Source organism: Anabrus simplex, chromosome 13 (genome assembly GCF_040414725.1).
Source record: "Anabrus simplex isolate iqAnaSimp1 chromosome 13, ASM4041472v1, whole genome shotgun sequence".
NCBI lineage: Eukaryota > Metazoa > Arthropoda > Insecta > Orthoptera > Tettigoniidae > Anabrus > Anabrus simplex.
Window position 1 is genome coordinate 95,412,439 of NC_090277.1, and position 15,437 is coordinate 95,427,875.

The window sequence follows — 15,437 nt, forward strand, 5'->3', positions numbered from 1 at the left end:
ACCTTCTCTCCCCTTGCACTCGAAATAGTATAAACATTCGAAAGGGATTTCCTTACGTTTGAAGAATGGTTTTAAAAGAAAGGACGAAATGTGGTCCAGCGTAATAAGTTGTCTTGCAACGTGTAAAGTGTCCGCTTAAGTCAAGTGGATGGGACAAATGGCGATGTCCGCTGTCCGGAGTTTGAGGTGTCCGCTTATATGAGGCCAATTTAACACTTTTCTCATGTAAAATAAAATCGGTTCCGAGTGAAATTGTCCGTATAGGGAGGTGTCCGCTGAATAAGGGTGTCCGTTAGGGCAGGTTCGACTGTATTATCAAAATCATTAACATATGGGGGGAAAAAAGAATTTGACGAGGGGATGACAATTCTGCATGAGCTTCATCAATACTACTTTGTCTCGCACTTTCTTGTAGTTCATTATCACTCCCTATATATTTTCCATCTTCATTATCAAAATATAGCTCTCTAGAATCACTGTTTATGAGGAAACATACCATTTCTTCGTCAACAAGAGATGAATGTATAATTCAAGACGCCATGATGGCTACACGTTAGCGGGAAAGATGTTCCTGTCCAACGAAGCTGCAGTAACATGTGATCGCTTTCAAAACACTCGAAATGGAGTGGCATATCTACCGTACAGATCTTCTTTTAGCTTTTCCAGGGAATTTCAAAGTAAGACACTATATCCCGTTTATTTGTGAGATCAGTGAAGTACACAAGGCACCAAAACATATATATACAGGTTTGGCGGACGAGGCACAGTGTTCAATAACGTACTAGGGTAATCCGAAAAATAAGGTATCCTATTTTTTTTAAATAAATACAGAACTCTGTTCATGTGGCTGTTTGTCACAATACTGTGAAGAGTGTTTCCCGCCTTTGCATGTAACCATGCGCACGGCTCACTGAGGCACTCAGTGTAAGCTTGGGAGCCGTTGAGAATGGAGCTTCAGTCGGATGTTACCGCGAAGTGCATGCAGTTACTCGTTTTTTTAACGTGAAACATACTGAACCGATTGAAATTCATCACCAGTTGACGAACAAAGAAGCGGGAGACCATCAATTTCCATTGAGACTGTCGTGAAGGTTGAACAAATCATGGGTGAAGATCGGCGGATCACCCTGGATGATCTCTGCACTTTGGTTCCTCAGATTTCCCGAAGCACTGCTCACAGAATTTTAATGGAAAAATTGAAATACCGGAAAGTGTGCGCAAGATGAGTTCCACACATGCTGACTGAAGACCACACTTTCTGAACAGCATGGCGGCAAGCTGGTATGACATCGGCATACAAAAACTGTCACAGCGTCTACAAAAATGCATCGACCGAAATAGTGCTAATGTTGAAAAATAGCTAAATGTTCAAGCTGTAAAATGATGTAAACCATTGTAGAAATAAACAGGACTATGTATTTATAAAAAAAATATAGAGACCTTATTTTTGGGATTACTTTCGTATATATACGGGTTTGGCGCTGAATGGGTTAATTGAATTGGTGATGATGCATGTGAATCTCTGTGATATAGGTTCGATTAACTATAGAAACCAGTAAAATTGCAGCACGAGGCATGGCACAAAATAGGAAAGTTCACTGGTGACCACTAAAATGAAATAATTTTAATAGGCATTCAGTGAAAATAATCACCTACACATATAATAGTGATAATAAAACACTTATCTTAAGCATACAGCTAACTTCTGTTTGGTGTAGATAGCTTCTCGAAAGCTCTCTCTGTGGGATCAGTGATAGTGAGTTGACCTCCGGATCTCAAGATACTGGGTTCAAACCTGGCAGAGGTAGTCGGATTTTTGAAGGACAGAAAAAAGTCCATTCAACACTCCATGTCGTATGATGTCAGCATATTAAAGATCTCTGGTGACACATTTTGTGTTCACTTGACAAAATTAAAACTCAGCCACAGATGCCCAAGAGAGATTCAGTTTACTCTGCCATCTAGAAGGCCTAGGGTAAACCAGAACGTCAAAATTGATGAGCAAGCAGCCAGATGGCCTTGAATTAAATTAAAATGCTTGCACACTGTAGCTGAGGCCATATGATTATTATTATTATTATTATTATTATTATTATTATTATTATTATTATAACTTCTCGAAATATTGTATAATAATTCAATAATTTCATCCTTGATGAGATTATGCAAGTAATTGAATTCTTCTTTGTTAAGCCTGAAGTACATTTGAAATATTTCTGGATGTCCAGTTAGCTTACTAAATTGTAATATTGTCACTTTTCCTCCCTCCGTAAATTTGTTCCATGTACCCACTGTCTTTTGTGACAGACAGTATTCATGGCAACAGAAACAGCACAGGCAATTTAAAGCTCATCAGAATCCGATGAAGTGGATGTACTATTCTAACTTGCCATCAGACGAAGCATGAGTGTGAGGACAGTGTCCTGTGTTTCCTGTCTTCACGTCACATGCAGTGACATCATCAGCCTTCCTTCCACGCTGACTTAGCTCAGCATGAGTTCACGTGATGTGACAGTAGTGTGTTTCTGCCGTTAATGTTTGACCATTGTCCCTCCCCTTCACTATGCGAGTTTTGAAGAGATGCTTGCTCGGAAACAACATCCATCGTGAGCGAGTGAGTGCGACTTCTCACTGCTCTTTGCATTTGTTGCGTTTTTATTTCAGTTACTCTAAGGAAATTGAATGGCCTGATTACAAACATGGTTATCTCTGTCAGATGGGTGTTTTTTTCTGGGAGAGAGCAAAATCTATTTACCTGTTAAGGTCAGTAGTTAAGAATGTGATAGTTTTAGTATATATTCAGGGACAGATTTAATCATTGATTCAAGCATAATCTTGCCTATAAATTTGAAGGATTATTAGTTACTTTGAAAGAAAATGTGTAGTTGGCCAGTTTTGTTTCAAAGACTTGAAGTTGACTGCTATTGTTACAAATATATACCTTTCCCTAGACTCTTCACATGTGGGTTTACAGTGTTTTCTTCAGTTAATTAACATGAAGTTTATTAAACAGTGGTATTGTATTTTATTACAGTTTGATTTAACCAGGGCAGGTAGATTATCAAGTGTTGGTACTTCCATAAGGCTCCATTATCAGGAGAAGTTTGTTCCTTATTTCAACACCACGCACCGCACACATCATTTGGTCTGAATGAGTAGCAGCAGAATGCTATGTTGTGTAGGCAAGAAGACTGTATAATTTTGGTTCCTTGTGAATTGAGTGTAATTAAATGCAGTCATCATCAACATACTGAGCTGTTTTGTGGCAGGTTATAAATCTATACATAAAAGGGTGTGGTAGGCGCATCAATCCTAAGGTTTCACAGAATATTGGTGTGCATGGCTTCAAATTAAACCATCTTAACAGGTATGTTTTTAACCCATTGAGCCCTGCATATTTGTCGGATTGAAACTGCATTGGTGCTGAGATTATTTTGGAGGAAATATAGTGTCGCTTCATATCATGAGAAATTTCTTAGTTACAAGACCATTAAAGATTTAAATATACATGAAAACAAAAGGCTTTCATACCACAAACTGCGGAACAACGAATACAGTAAAACATTTTATTTTATTAGCATCACGGGACCGTACTCAGTCCGCCAGCTGAGCTGTAACACAGTCTTCCCTTTGCACTTCCTCTTTGATTTCCACATCTATTTGTTCTTCAGGAGCGTTGCTCACACTAGTACCAATATTACTACTAATTTCACTGAAAAAATGAAATTCCTAATCATCATTACTTCCTAAAAGGGGTTATATATCGGTAAATATCAGTTCTATACTGGCAGCCATCTTGTTTACAAGCGAATCTCAAAGGTAGAGATAGCCCACTTCAAACTAACATTACCAAGCACACTATCGATATATATTACCAAAGAACATATAACATTGCAAAGAAAGAGTCCCTACACAAATCACAAATGCAACTCACTCTGCCATCTCTTGAGGAAAAGTAGAATTACGTAGTAATATGAGACAACGGAACAGTTCCGTGGTCCGGCGTTTGGTCCACCGAGACGAAGCCCGGAACGGTTCCGTGGCTCGGGCCCAATGAGTTAACAGTAAAATTAAACAATGACCCTTCTGAAAGGCATTTTGCTCTTATACTTCAGTGAAGTAGTTGAAATATGTATATGTTTTCTGAACAACTTTTCCAGTGCTATGGATTTTAAATTGCCGATCAGTGGCATGAGATGAAAGACATAGAAGAAGAGAGGTAAAGGAAAATATTCATATAAGGGACACTATTACCCAAACAGATGTTGAACCAGGCTTCAGTCCCCTTCAGTTAATAATAACAGTTCAACTAGAACAGACAATCTAGTGTATTATTCATGCTTGATTCAAAGAGCAGCAAAGAAAATTGTACCATGCGATGAGTGTGTGAAATCATTAGAATGTGGTTCTGAAACTCAGTGTATCCATAGTGATGCAAGTGTTCTTTCCAAATTAAGGGACCTCGGCGAAGTGACTCTAAATGCCTCAGATATCCTTTCTTAGACATGCTGAAACATCTAGATGCTAAAATGGAAGGGAAGCTAAAACGAGAAAGGCACATTGCGGGGTGACGTCTTTTCAGACTGTGTAGAGATGATTCACGAACTTCTAAAAATTTGTGCTGTTCCAAAGATCATCTGCTGTTATATTTACCAAAAATGGTATTTCATTACGTTCATTCCAGATTTATTTTTTTGGTTGAAGGAAATATCAAAAACAGCGAAGTCCAGGTCATCTTCTAAAGCAGCAAGAAAAGTATTTTAACATTGCAGTCAGTTGTGGACGGCCCTGAAAATCTCCGTTTTTATGTACTGGCTTAGTTTTCAGCTTGTTATGCTCTCTGTCAGCTAGACCATTTGCCTTCATGTCATGGAGTAGTAGTGTTAGTGCCGATATTTCTTTTCCCCACATTTACGATCACAGTTTTGTTAAAAAGGAAACCATTCTTCCCAGTGTCGACTCAGAAGGTAAGACTGCAGTGGTTTGGCCGTGTACAAAGTATGAATGCAAGGACATCTACAAGAAGGGAATGTGAAAAAGAAGTAAAGGGAAAAAGACCAGTGGGTAGACCCAGAAAATATGGACCGACCTAGTAAAGAAAGATGTCAAAAAACAAACAAAACAAACAAACCCCATGGCACTACAGCCCTTGAAGGTCCTTGGCCTACCAAGCGACCGCTGCTCAGCCCGAAGGCCTGCAGATTACGAGGTGTCATGTGGTCAGCACGACGAATCCTCTTGGCCGCTATTCTTGGCTTTCTAGACTGGGGCCGCTATCTCACCGTCAGATAGTTCCTCCATTCTAATCATGTAGGCTGAGTGGACCTCGAACCAGCCCTCAGGACCAGGTAAAAATCCCTGACCTGGTCGGGAATCTAACCCGGGGCCTCCGGGCAAGGGGCAGGCCCTACACCACGGGGCCGGCAAGATGTCAAAAAGAGAAGACAAAATTGGGGGTAGGTTATGAGAAAACAGTGGTTCATGGACAAAGATAGAGGAGGCTTGTACACCACACCCAAGCAACTAGAGATGGTCGATGACGATGATGACACAGCACAGATCAGATTTTCAATGCGGATGAGACAGGTTTGAATTTTAAAATGTTACCGAAAAAAATAACTTTATTCAAGAAATGAAAAGTGTGCTCCTGGACACAAAATGAGCAAAGAAAGTGTGACACTTTTGTTTTGCAGCAACGCTACTAGAACTTGCTGACTACAGTCTATGTATGTAGGAAAACCTAAAAAATTAACTCAGGGCTTTGAAAGATATTTCAGCAAATGCCCTTCCTGTCCACTACCAAAACAAGAAATGTTCCGGGATGTCCACTGCCTTTTTGAAGAATGGTATAAGGATGAATTTATCCCCAGTGTCTAAAAACCATCCCAGGAAAGCAATTTTGTTAATGGAAACCCTGCACACCCAGAGTTCCTGCATGATGGTGTCATTATTGCTCAGTTTTTACCTAAATATGTCAAGTCTGATCCAGCCCCTAGAGCAAAGTGTAATAGAACCCTTCAAAAGGTGCCATCGGGCGTTCTTTCTAAGATATCTGTTGCAAGAGGCAAACGAATCAAAAAAGGGTTCCTGAAGTCTTGAAAACCATCAACATGAAAGGTGTGATTTACTGGTGTGCTCAATTTGGGGAGAAAAAGTAATCAACCCTGTAAAAAATGTTGGAATAAAGTTTTTGATGGGATTTTAATCGAGGACAGCACTGAAACTGACAAAAACTTTGGAGACAACAACAGAAGCACACAGAAAGACGAAATGACAGTACCTTACCTATGGCCAGCAGATTACAATGGAACCTTGATATCTCAAATCACCTCCGGTGATAAATTTTGTTTTGAGTTATAGAAATTTGGACATATAGAGAATACCGGTTTTGAGCATGTACCGGTATAGCACATAATTGAATCATATGTATCTATAGGCGTATACTGAATGCATTATTTTTAACAGTACTTAAAAATATACAAACTTACTCTACGGCATCACTTTAATTATAACACTTATTATAGTAAGTTTTTAGAAGACAGGGAAACACACAGAGACCTAATTGCGTAGAGAGTCTCTGCTATAGTTACAACAGTCCTTGTTGTATGACAATATGTCAAAACGAGATAACAAAGGGGCTGTTTTAGTTTTAAGCTGCCTGATAGCTACACTATTGTCATTCTAATCTTCCTGGAGTTCTGTAGCTGCAGAGTTCCCAGAGTTGCTCAACACACCCACCCCTCAGGTAATTACATATCTAAACACTTCCCAAGCTGAGAGGCTCAGACGGTTGAGGTAGTGGCTTTCTGACCCCATCTTGGGAGGTTCAATCCTGGCTCATACCGGTGGTATTTGAAGGCGCTCAAATACGTCAGCCTCGTGTTGGTGGATTTACCGGTACGTAAAATCACAGATTAATTGTTGTTAAACACGCATGTTGTTTTATATTTGGACAATTTGTTGTTTTTAACTGGACTTCATGCTTCATATGTTCATGCCACACCATTTTAACATTCAAGATTTACAAGACGCCATCACGCCGCGTCACAGGATCCAAAGACTTTTTATTTACTTATTTCAGTGTGTCCTCGCCTTATTTTTAATGTTTTGTATTTGTGACTGAAGATGTCCCATAACAGGACGAAACATGCATCACGAGTATAATCTATGTAGTCTTTTTAATAAAGACAATCACAGTATTGTAAAGATGGAATTATAAATTCAAATTTTCACAAGTTGGTACTTTGACAATTCGGTTTCTAATACGAAATTTATACCGTGTGATGCTACTACTGTACCTATCGGCAGAGCACCGGACGTGGCATGGCCATGTGCAGTCATGTTTTGAAGATGTAATACTACAGTGTTACTCAGATTATTTTCAAATGTTTGCAGTAAAGACTCAAATGAATATACTTTATATTATATTACAAGTAATGAACTTCATTCCAGTTCCGTATTGACTTTAAATATTTAAGATAAAATTCTAAAGGAATTTTATATTATTTAATTGCTTACACTAATAGAGAAGCTACCTTTCATGTTTTCGGCTTGTTTCTGGATGGTGTGAAAACTGTTGTTACCGTTGTCTTGGCACTTAGTGCAGAAAGGTTGGTGACATTAGTTCAGAGGTTAATTTGGCGCAAATCCCAAGTTAATGTGATGATTAGTCGACGTTAAGGAGGCCATGCTTCTGTACTAATGTGCTGTTTGATTTCACATCTCAAACTGAGAGTGAGCTGAGTAATTACGAGTCGTAAGACGCTTCACGGTGTTGAGAGAAGTATAGGAATCCACTAATAAAGACGCAATATATATACCAGTTGAAAGCTAGCAGATTATTCTTTTATACATTTGGAAATTCAAATAGTTAAGTCACAAGTCCACTAAAATGCATGCTCCAGCGGCGATAGCGGAGACTGTGTGATACAAAAAGTACAAAACGGTAATAAAGTTATTAGCTTTTCATCCCACTTCTACGGTTTTCAGAGATGCCAAGGTACCAGAATTTTGCTCCGCAGGATTTTGTTTACTTGCCGATAAATGTACCACCACGGGCTGACATATTTGAACACCTTCAAATACCACCAGACTGAGCCAGGATCGAACCTGCCAATTTTTTCTCAGAAAGCCAGCGCCTTAATCGTCTGAGCTGCTCAGCCCATCAAGAACAAAACAGATACTCACCTTATCCTATTTAGATGTACATCAGTGGAAAGATTATGATTCATACTGTCAGTCTGCATAAGGACATTTTCTACATTCTGTAGAATGCAGCTGGTAGTTAATTGTACACGTGTCTAAGCAGAAAGAGAGAAAAATGACTAGTGAATATGGTTAGCCAAACTCATCTTTAGAGTCTTCGACATCATCTCTAAAGGGAAAGTGACTAATACCAAGCAAATAGAACTAGTTAGAAAAGACCTAAGAACCGCTATAAATTGACCCCACAACAACAGTGATAAATGCAGAACATCACTCTTTCCCATCACTGACAGCCATAAGTTGCCGAGTTCAGATTTCAGTGAAATATGCCAGTTGTTAAATGTTGTTTGTAATGCACGTCTTTGAAAAGTGTTGAGAGGAAGTGTTTCTCTTTGTATCATGAGTCCAGATTTAGTACTGAATGCCTCCAAACTTGGTGTTTTTTGTGTGCACTTGTAAAGCCATGTTTGTTCATTTGTTTCAGGAAATGGTTGAAGAAGAATCCAACTCCAATGAAAGTGGCGAGATTCCTCTTAAGCCTAATGAAGTTGTGGAAGTTGAAGGAACTCTTCAAATGTGTATCCAGTGCTACAGGGTAAGGTTTTCTTTACATTTAAGATCAGATTATTTTTGTGTTATTTCTCTCTTCACAGATGGAGATATTGATTGTCATCACTTCTATATACTTTCATGTAGGATGGAAACATACAGGGTTCGAAACCCACTGTCAACAGTGCTGAAGATGGGTTTCTGTGGTTTCCCATTTTCACACCAGGCAAATACTGGAGCTGTACTTTAGTTAAGGCCACAGACGCTTCCTTCCCACTCCTAGCCCTTTCCTATTCCATCGTCACCATAAGGCTTATCTGTGTTAGTGTGACGTAAAGCAAGTTGTAAAAAAGAAACATACAGGGAGTATAATTTAAGACTTTGTAGCGGAGTACCGAGACATAGGAGTGCAGAGAAGCAGTGACAGCAAGCGCAGTGGCGGACATAATCATCTCAAAGAAGCAGCATGATTTCGCCTATAGAAAGTAAACTAAACTGAACCCGCCCACTATATACATGCTTGGGACAAATAAATAAATAAACCAAATAAACTACAAAATTGAACTCGCCACTGAATGAGTCCAGAGTAAAGTTAGTAATTTTTTTGCATTACTTGCTGACAAATGTGAAATACCAGTTTCTTGAACTACTCTCCGAAATGACTTACATGGACTGCCTTACAGTCTTGCCTGTATATCTTCTACCCTCTCCTCTGTGAAAGTTGTTCTCCTTCGCTGTTTTCTCTTACTGGTTACAGAACCAGTTCTACGCCGCTTGTGTACGAGTTTACTGTAGAACCGGAAAACTGTCTATAGACTATTCGAAAGCACCTTTTAACTAGTTTCTTCTTCTTTTGCAAATAACACTCGACCAGAAATATTCTCTGCACTGTCATGTACTTAATCTTCGCGATAATAACCTCACAATACTCCTTAAAATTCCAGTAGTTACTAGCGAACTGCAGGGTCAGCTACCAAGACTTATCACACCAAGCTGGGAGCTAGCCATATGATGCTCACTCAGGGATTCCCGTTGCCTGTGAGCAAAACTGTGGTCTTAAATTATACTCCCTGTATAAAGGAACATAAAGTAGGACAAATTCAATGACAGGTCATTAGGAGAAATAGAAAGAAAACCCGGAAGGACAAGGGCAATCTCCACCTCTTTAAATACAGCTGTCTTCAGATAGATCGACCCTTTCCTCTTCTATGTGCATGCAGAATACTCTCAACTGCTGCAGAGCACATGGATAAGACATTGTAAGTCTGATACTCTCCGACATGGAAGACTTTGTGTTGTTTTTTTTTTTCCCCCTTCCATTTGCTTCACATTGCACCACCACAGATACATCCCCTACGATGGGAGAAGAAAGAGTTAGGAGTGGGAAGGAAGCGGCCGTGACCTTAATTAAGGTACAGCCCCAGCATTTGCCTGGTGTGAAGCTGAAAATCATCTTTAGCGCTGCCAACTGAAGGGTTCAAACCTGCTATCTCCCGAATGCAGGCATGAATGTTACTCTCTGGGTGGTGTGAAGGGAGTCACCAGTACAAAGGTGCACGCTGTTTGTAATTTATTTCAATTGTTGAATTTAAATTGAAACATGAATGTTGGTTTGGTGTTTCACTGGAAAGCAAACTGGGTCATCTTCTACATATAAACTGTATGCAGATGTATCATTTTTTTTTTGCTTTACGTTGCACCGACACAGATAGGTCTTATGGCTGGACGGACAGGAATGGCCTAGGAATGAGAAGGAAACAGCCGTGGCCTAGGTTGAGGTACAGCCCCTGCATTTCCTGGTGTGAAAATGGGAAACCACGGAAAACCATCTTCAGGGCTGCCGACAGTGGGGTTTGAACCCACTATCTTCCAGATGCGAGCTCACAGCTGCGCGCCCCTAACCGCACAGCCAATTCGCCCGGTCAAATGTATAAATCAGATGGACTAATGGACCAGTAACCACCACCCCCGCACGTTCTTTCACCGTTCTTCTCTGAACGCACAGGGCCAGTTCACAACTCTACTTAATCTCCACTGCTGTCTCTACTTTGGTTATCCACCTCTTCCTTGGTTTCCCACTCGGTCTTGTTCCAGTCACCCAAGGGTTCTTAATATTTCCATCCTGCCAGCCTGGGCAAACCACATCATTCTACTGGTACCTATTCCGTTCAGTAACTTCAATCAGTCAATCATCAATGATCTGCAGTTAGTGCTCTCAGTGGCAGATTCCCAGTCAGTTGTTTAGCTAGCTTTTTCTTAAACATTTTCAAAGAACTTGGAAATTTATCAAATATTTCTCTTGATAATTTATTCCAACCCCTTATTCCTGATCCTATAAATGAATATTTGCCCCAATTTGTCCTCTTGAATTCCAACTTTATCGTCATATGATCTTTCTTACTTTTAAAAGCTTCACTCAAGCTTATTTGTCTACGTATGTAATTCAATGCCAACTCTACCACATAGTTTAAAGAACATGTTATTATCTTTAAATTGTTCAAAGTTGACAGTATGGTCTAAACATGTCATATATTACTTGTAACGTACTACATAGTCGAGCATCTTTCTCGCAGCACTAAGTATGCAACATTTTTATAATCTTGATTTATGAATTTCATTTTCCGTATTGACATTTACCAATCTTCATAAAAGGATTGATTAGGTGGAATTTTTCTTTCCTTTTATGAACATTTTTATAATACTACTCCTTTGTTGGAAATCACCCAGAACAAATCATGCTGCTTTCCTTTGAATTTTTTCCAGTTCTTGTATCAAGTAGTGGTGAGGGTCCCGTACTCTGGAGCTGTACTCTAACTGCGGTTCTACCAGAGACTTATATGCCCTCTCCTTTACATCCTTACTACAACCCCTAAACACCCTCATAACTGTGAACTTTTCTTAACAACCTTGTTAATATGATTACCCCAATGAAGATCATTCCTTATATTAACACTTCGGTACATACAGTGATCCCCGTGAGGTACTATCACCCCATCAACACAATATTTAAAACTGAGGGGATGTTTCCTCTTGGTGAAACACAACTTGATTTTTCATCCCACTCATATCATCGTCTACTATTCATTTCACAACATTGTTTAAGACCCCCTGCAGTTGCTCACGATCCTGCAACTCATTTACTACTCTATACAGTATAACATCATCCACAAATAGCCTTATCTGTGATTCCAGTTCTTTACTCGTATCATTTATATAAGAAAACATCTCTATCCCCAACCTTTCCCGTATCTGTGTGTTCCTTATATGGTCTTTCACCTTTCCGAGCATGCTTCTAAAAAACATTTTTACTCCCTGGGTCCTGCTTTCCTCACTGGATGGTGTTGTCCTTGTTTCTGCTCCATATGTCATCTTGGGTCCTTTTCACTCCATATTACTCAGTCGTACTTCTGCTATCGACCGTGTAGGTGTGGTAATAAAGTTTCGCTATGATGGCGGACTGTTCAACCAAACCAGGCTCCATTCTCAGAGATTGACTCATAATACTTGGATAATGGAGCTTCAATATGCTGATGACAATGCAACACCTGCCCATACACCTGAGGAGCTTCAAACATCCATCGACTGTTTTAAGGAAGCTTATCAACGATTTGATCTGATCATCAACACCCATAAGACTAAAGTGCTTGCGCAGCCAGCACCAGGTGGTACTGTCCCTGAACTATATGTCACCATAGCAGGAACACCTTTTGAACAAGTAGACCAATTCACCTACCTTGGTAGTATTCTAACTACACAATGCAACTCAGAAAAGGGTGTGGAAAATAGAATACGCTCTGCCCATTCAGCTTACGGCCGCATCTCCCACCGAGTTGTCTTGAATAAGGATCTCAAAATGTATACCAAACGAATGGTGTACCAAGCTGTAGTCATACCAACATTACTCTATGGATGTGAAACCTGGACACTTTATCGTCGTGACATAAAGAAACTGGAACGCTTCCATCAGCAGAAACTTAGATTCATCATGAATATCAAATGGGATGACTACACAAGCAGTGCAACTGTTCTTGACAAGGTGCACTTGAACAGCATAGAAGCCTTCATCATCACTCATCAGCTTAGATGAGTTGGTCACATCCAGCATATGAATGATAGGAGACTGCCTAAACAACTTCTCTATGTTGGGATTGGTCATGGCAAAAGGCCTCAAGGCGCTCCTTTGAAACGTTATAAAGACCCGCTTAAGAAGACTATGAATAGCACCAACATAAATGCTAACACCTGGGCAATAACTTCACAAAACTGTGTTCTTTGGCGCAAAGCTGCTGTAGAAAGTATCTCACTGTTTGAGCAGGCACATCGCAGACAAGAAATTGAAACCCATAAAAAACGGAAACTACATCAGATCCAACCACGTCCTCCACCCACCTTTAGATGTGAATTGCGTGGCCGCATGTTTCATGTAAGATTGGCTTTATCAGTCAACAGCAACATCTCTACAGAGCCTACAGACTTTAAGAGGAACTACTGGAGAAAAACATATTCTCGGAAACAAGTAGCGGCTGCTGCCGACGGCCCAGTCGTGCCTTAAATATTGTCCCAACTTTGAACTGACTGTACTTTCGCTCCTAGATGACAGCACATTCCCGAAGCATGATGTGAGACAAGAGTCATTGTTAGTGTACTGCACACTTGGTAATTGGTTTGTACTAGCTTTTTCTATGGATTGGGGCAATTACAAAAATTGTATTGTAGTTATTGCATGGCATAAAGTTGGCAGGTCCCGGGTGAGATATCCAAAATGCTCCAGAAGCTCAATATCTCCACTATACAGCGTTGATTCAGAGGCGGAGATGAAGTCCGGGACGTTGGTCGTAAGCCACTTCTGTATTACGCGTGCCTTATGTACTGGGGCTAAATCCTGTTGTGAAAACTCCAATTCTGATCTCATTGCTGTAATTTCACACGAGAAAATAAACCTGATGGATCCAAACATTTCAGTTTCTGGTTTAATATCTGTAAGCTAGAAGAACGTAGCAAGTGGCTGCAGTTTGGGTCATGTAGCTATCAGCTTGCATTCGGGAGATAGTGGGGTTTGAACCCCCCACCCTTGACAGCCCTGAAGATGGTTTTACGTGGTTCCCCACTTTCACACCAGGCAAATGTTGGGATCATAATTAAGGCTACAGTCACTTTCTTCCTATTCTTAACCCTTGCCTACCCCATCTTTGCTATAAGACCTATCTGTTGGTGCGTCGTAAAGCAAATTGTAAAAAATAAAAGGATAGAAGGTGAGTAGCTCTCTGAATGGTTATAAATCTAAGTTATCAGGCGGAGAGAAAAACAAGGGGGAGGTTGTTTGATGATAAAGAATGGCTTCTCTAGACATGAATACTGACTGGTTCCCCAACCTTGTGCTTTCATTCTCATGCACATTCCTGTATCCCTCCAATTTGAAATAGTTTTCAAATACTCCACCTCATATCTGTAAATTTATCAGCACATATAAGAACTCCTGTAGTTCTTGTGGTACCTTAGCATCTCCAAAAATCGTAAAAGTAATTATTGAGAGGTAAAACCAATAACTTGATCATTAGCCTTGCGAGGTAAATGTATTTTGGCTCCATTTTACTGACCAGTGTCATTGGCAATACTCATGTTAAATTTTAATTCAAAATCTGTAGATAAGTTCATACATAAATAACCAAGTCCTCTGAAGTAATGTTTACGTTTAATTTTTCTTCTTGCAGGTTCGTACTTGCAAATTCCAGTTATATTTGAGTGGTAAGGCCCGGTACCTCTGTGCTGAAGAATGCTACACTTTATACCAGAAAGATGTTAGTTCGAGAGCAGAGAAAACTGCCATCAACGATGGAACGGAATTTGGACGATCGTTTGCGAGGAAATGTGCCGAGTGCCGTTCAACTGTCACAGGGGACGAGTGTAACCTGTCATGGGAGACAATGGACTTCTGCAATGAAAGCTGTCTTGGTGAGTACTCTTTAGATAAATACTTGCTACCTTTCTTACGTTTAGAACAGTGATCCAGATAGTAAACTTTTATGGAGAAGTCAAATCATATATAGGAAGATAGGAAATGAGTAGGAACACACAATAGAAACAACTCTGTTATAGATTATTGTGGGAAGAGAGCGCAATGGAAGCCCGTCTGGTGGCCATGATAGTTAAGGCATCGAGTCCGTATGGTCCGACACCGTGGTTATGGTCTGCACGGCCTTACTTCTAAATTGAAGTTTCGCAAAACAAATGAGCATCGCCTTTCCTCTGTTACCAGCGTGCTCCACCCGCGAGAACAGCTGATGCAATATGAGCGCGGTAAACAGCCCTTGTAAAATGTAATATTCTACTCAGAAAAACTAATGGATATGGATTGAAAACAAATTCACAAAAACTACACTTACTAACATCATCTGACACTAATAAGAGAATATATTATTAAGAATAAAAGAGAATGAGGAACTAAAACATCACTCACCACCAATGGCTGAAACAGGAAGGAGGTTACGGCCTACATAGGGAACACTCCACCGACACTCCACCGATCCCAGTCACTAGAACCCTCCAGCTATATGAAAAACACATTAATTGCTGAAGGAAAATGCAAAAGATCGCAAAGCGTACCGAATACCATACACGCTGAGCGAGATAGGTTAACCACATGGCGAATGTAAATATTAGAGTTGGCAACTGGGTTTCGAGAT

At 40.1% G+C, this 15,437-nt stretch overlaps 1 protein-coding gene across 1 annotated transcript in view; it reads left to right on the top strand.

Annotated features, from left to right (window-relative positions):
- woc (without children) overlaps positions 1-15,437 on the top strand; it is a 176,648-nt gene that overhangs the window by 3,091 nt on the left and 158,120 nt on the right. The window contains exons 2-3 of the mRNA XM_067157257.2: positions 8,690-8,800; positions 14,466-14,706. Coding sequence (XP_067013358.2) covers positions 8,690-8,800; positions 14,466-14,706 — 352 coding nt within the window. The remainder of the gene's footprint in view (positions 1-8,689; positions 8,801-14,465; positions 14,707-15,437) is intronic.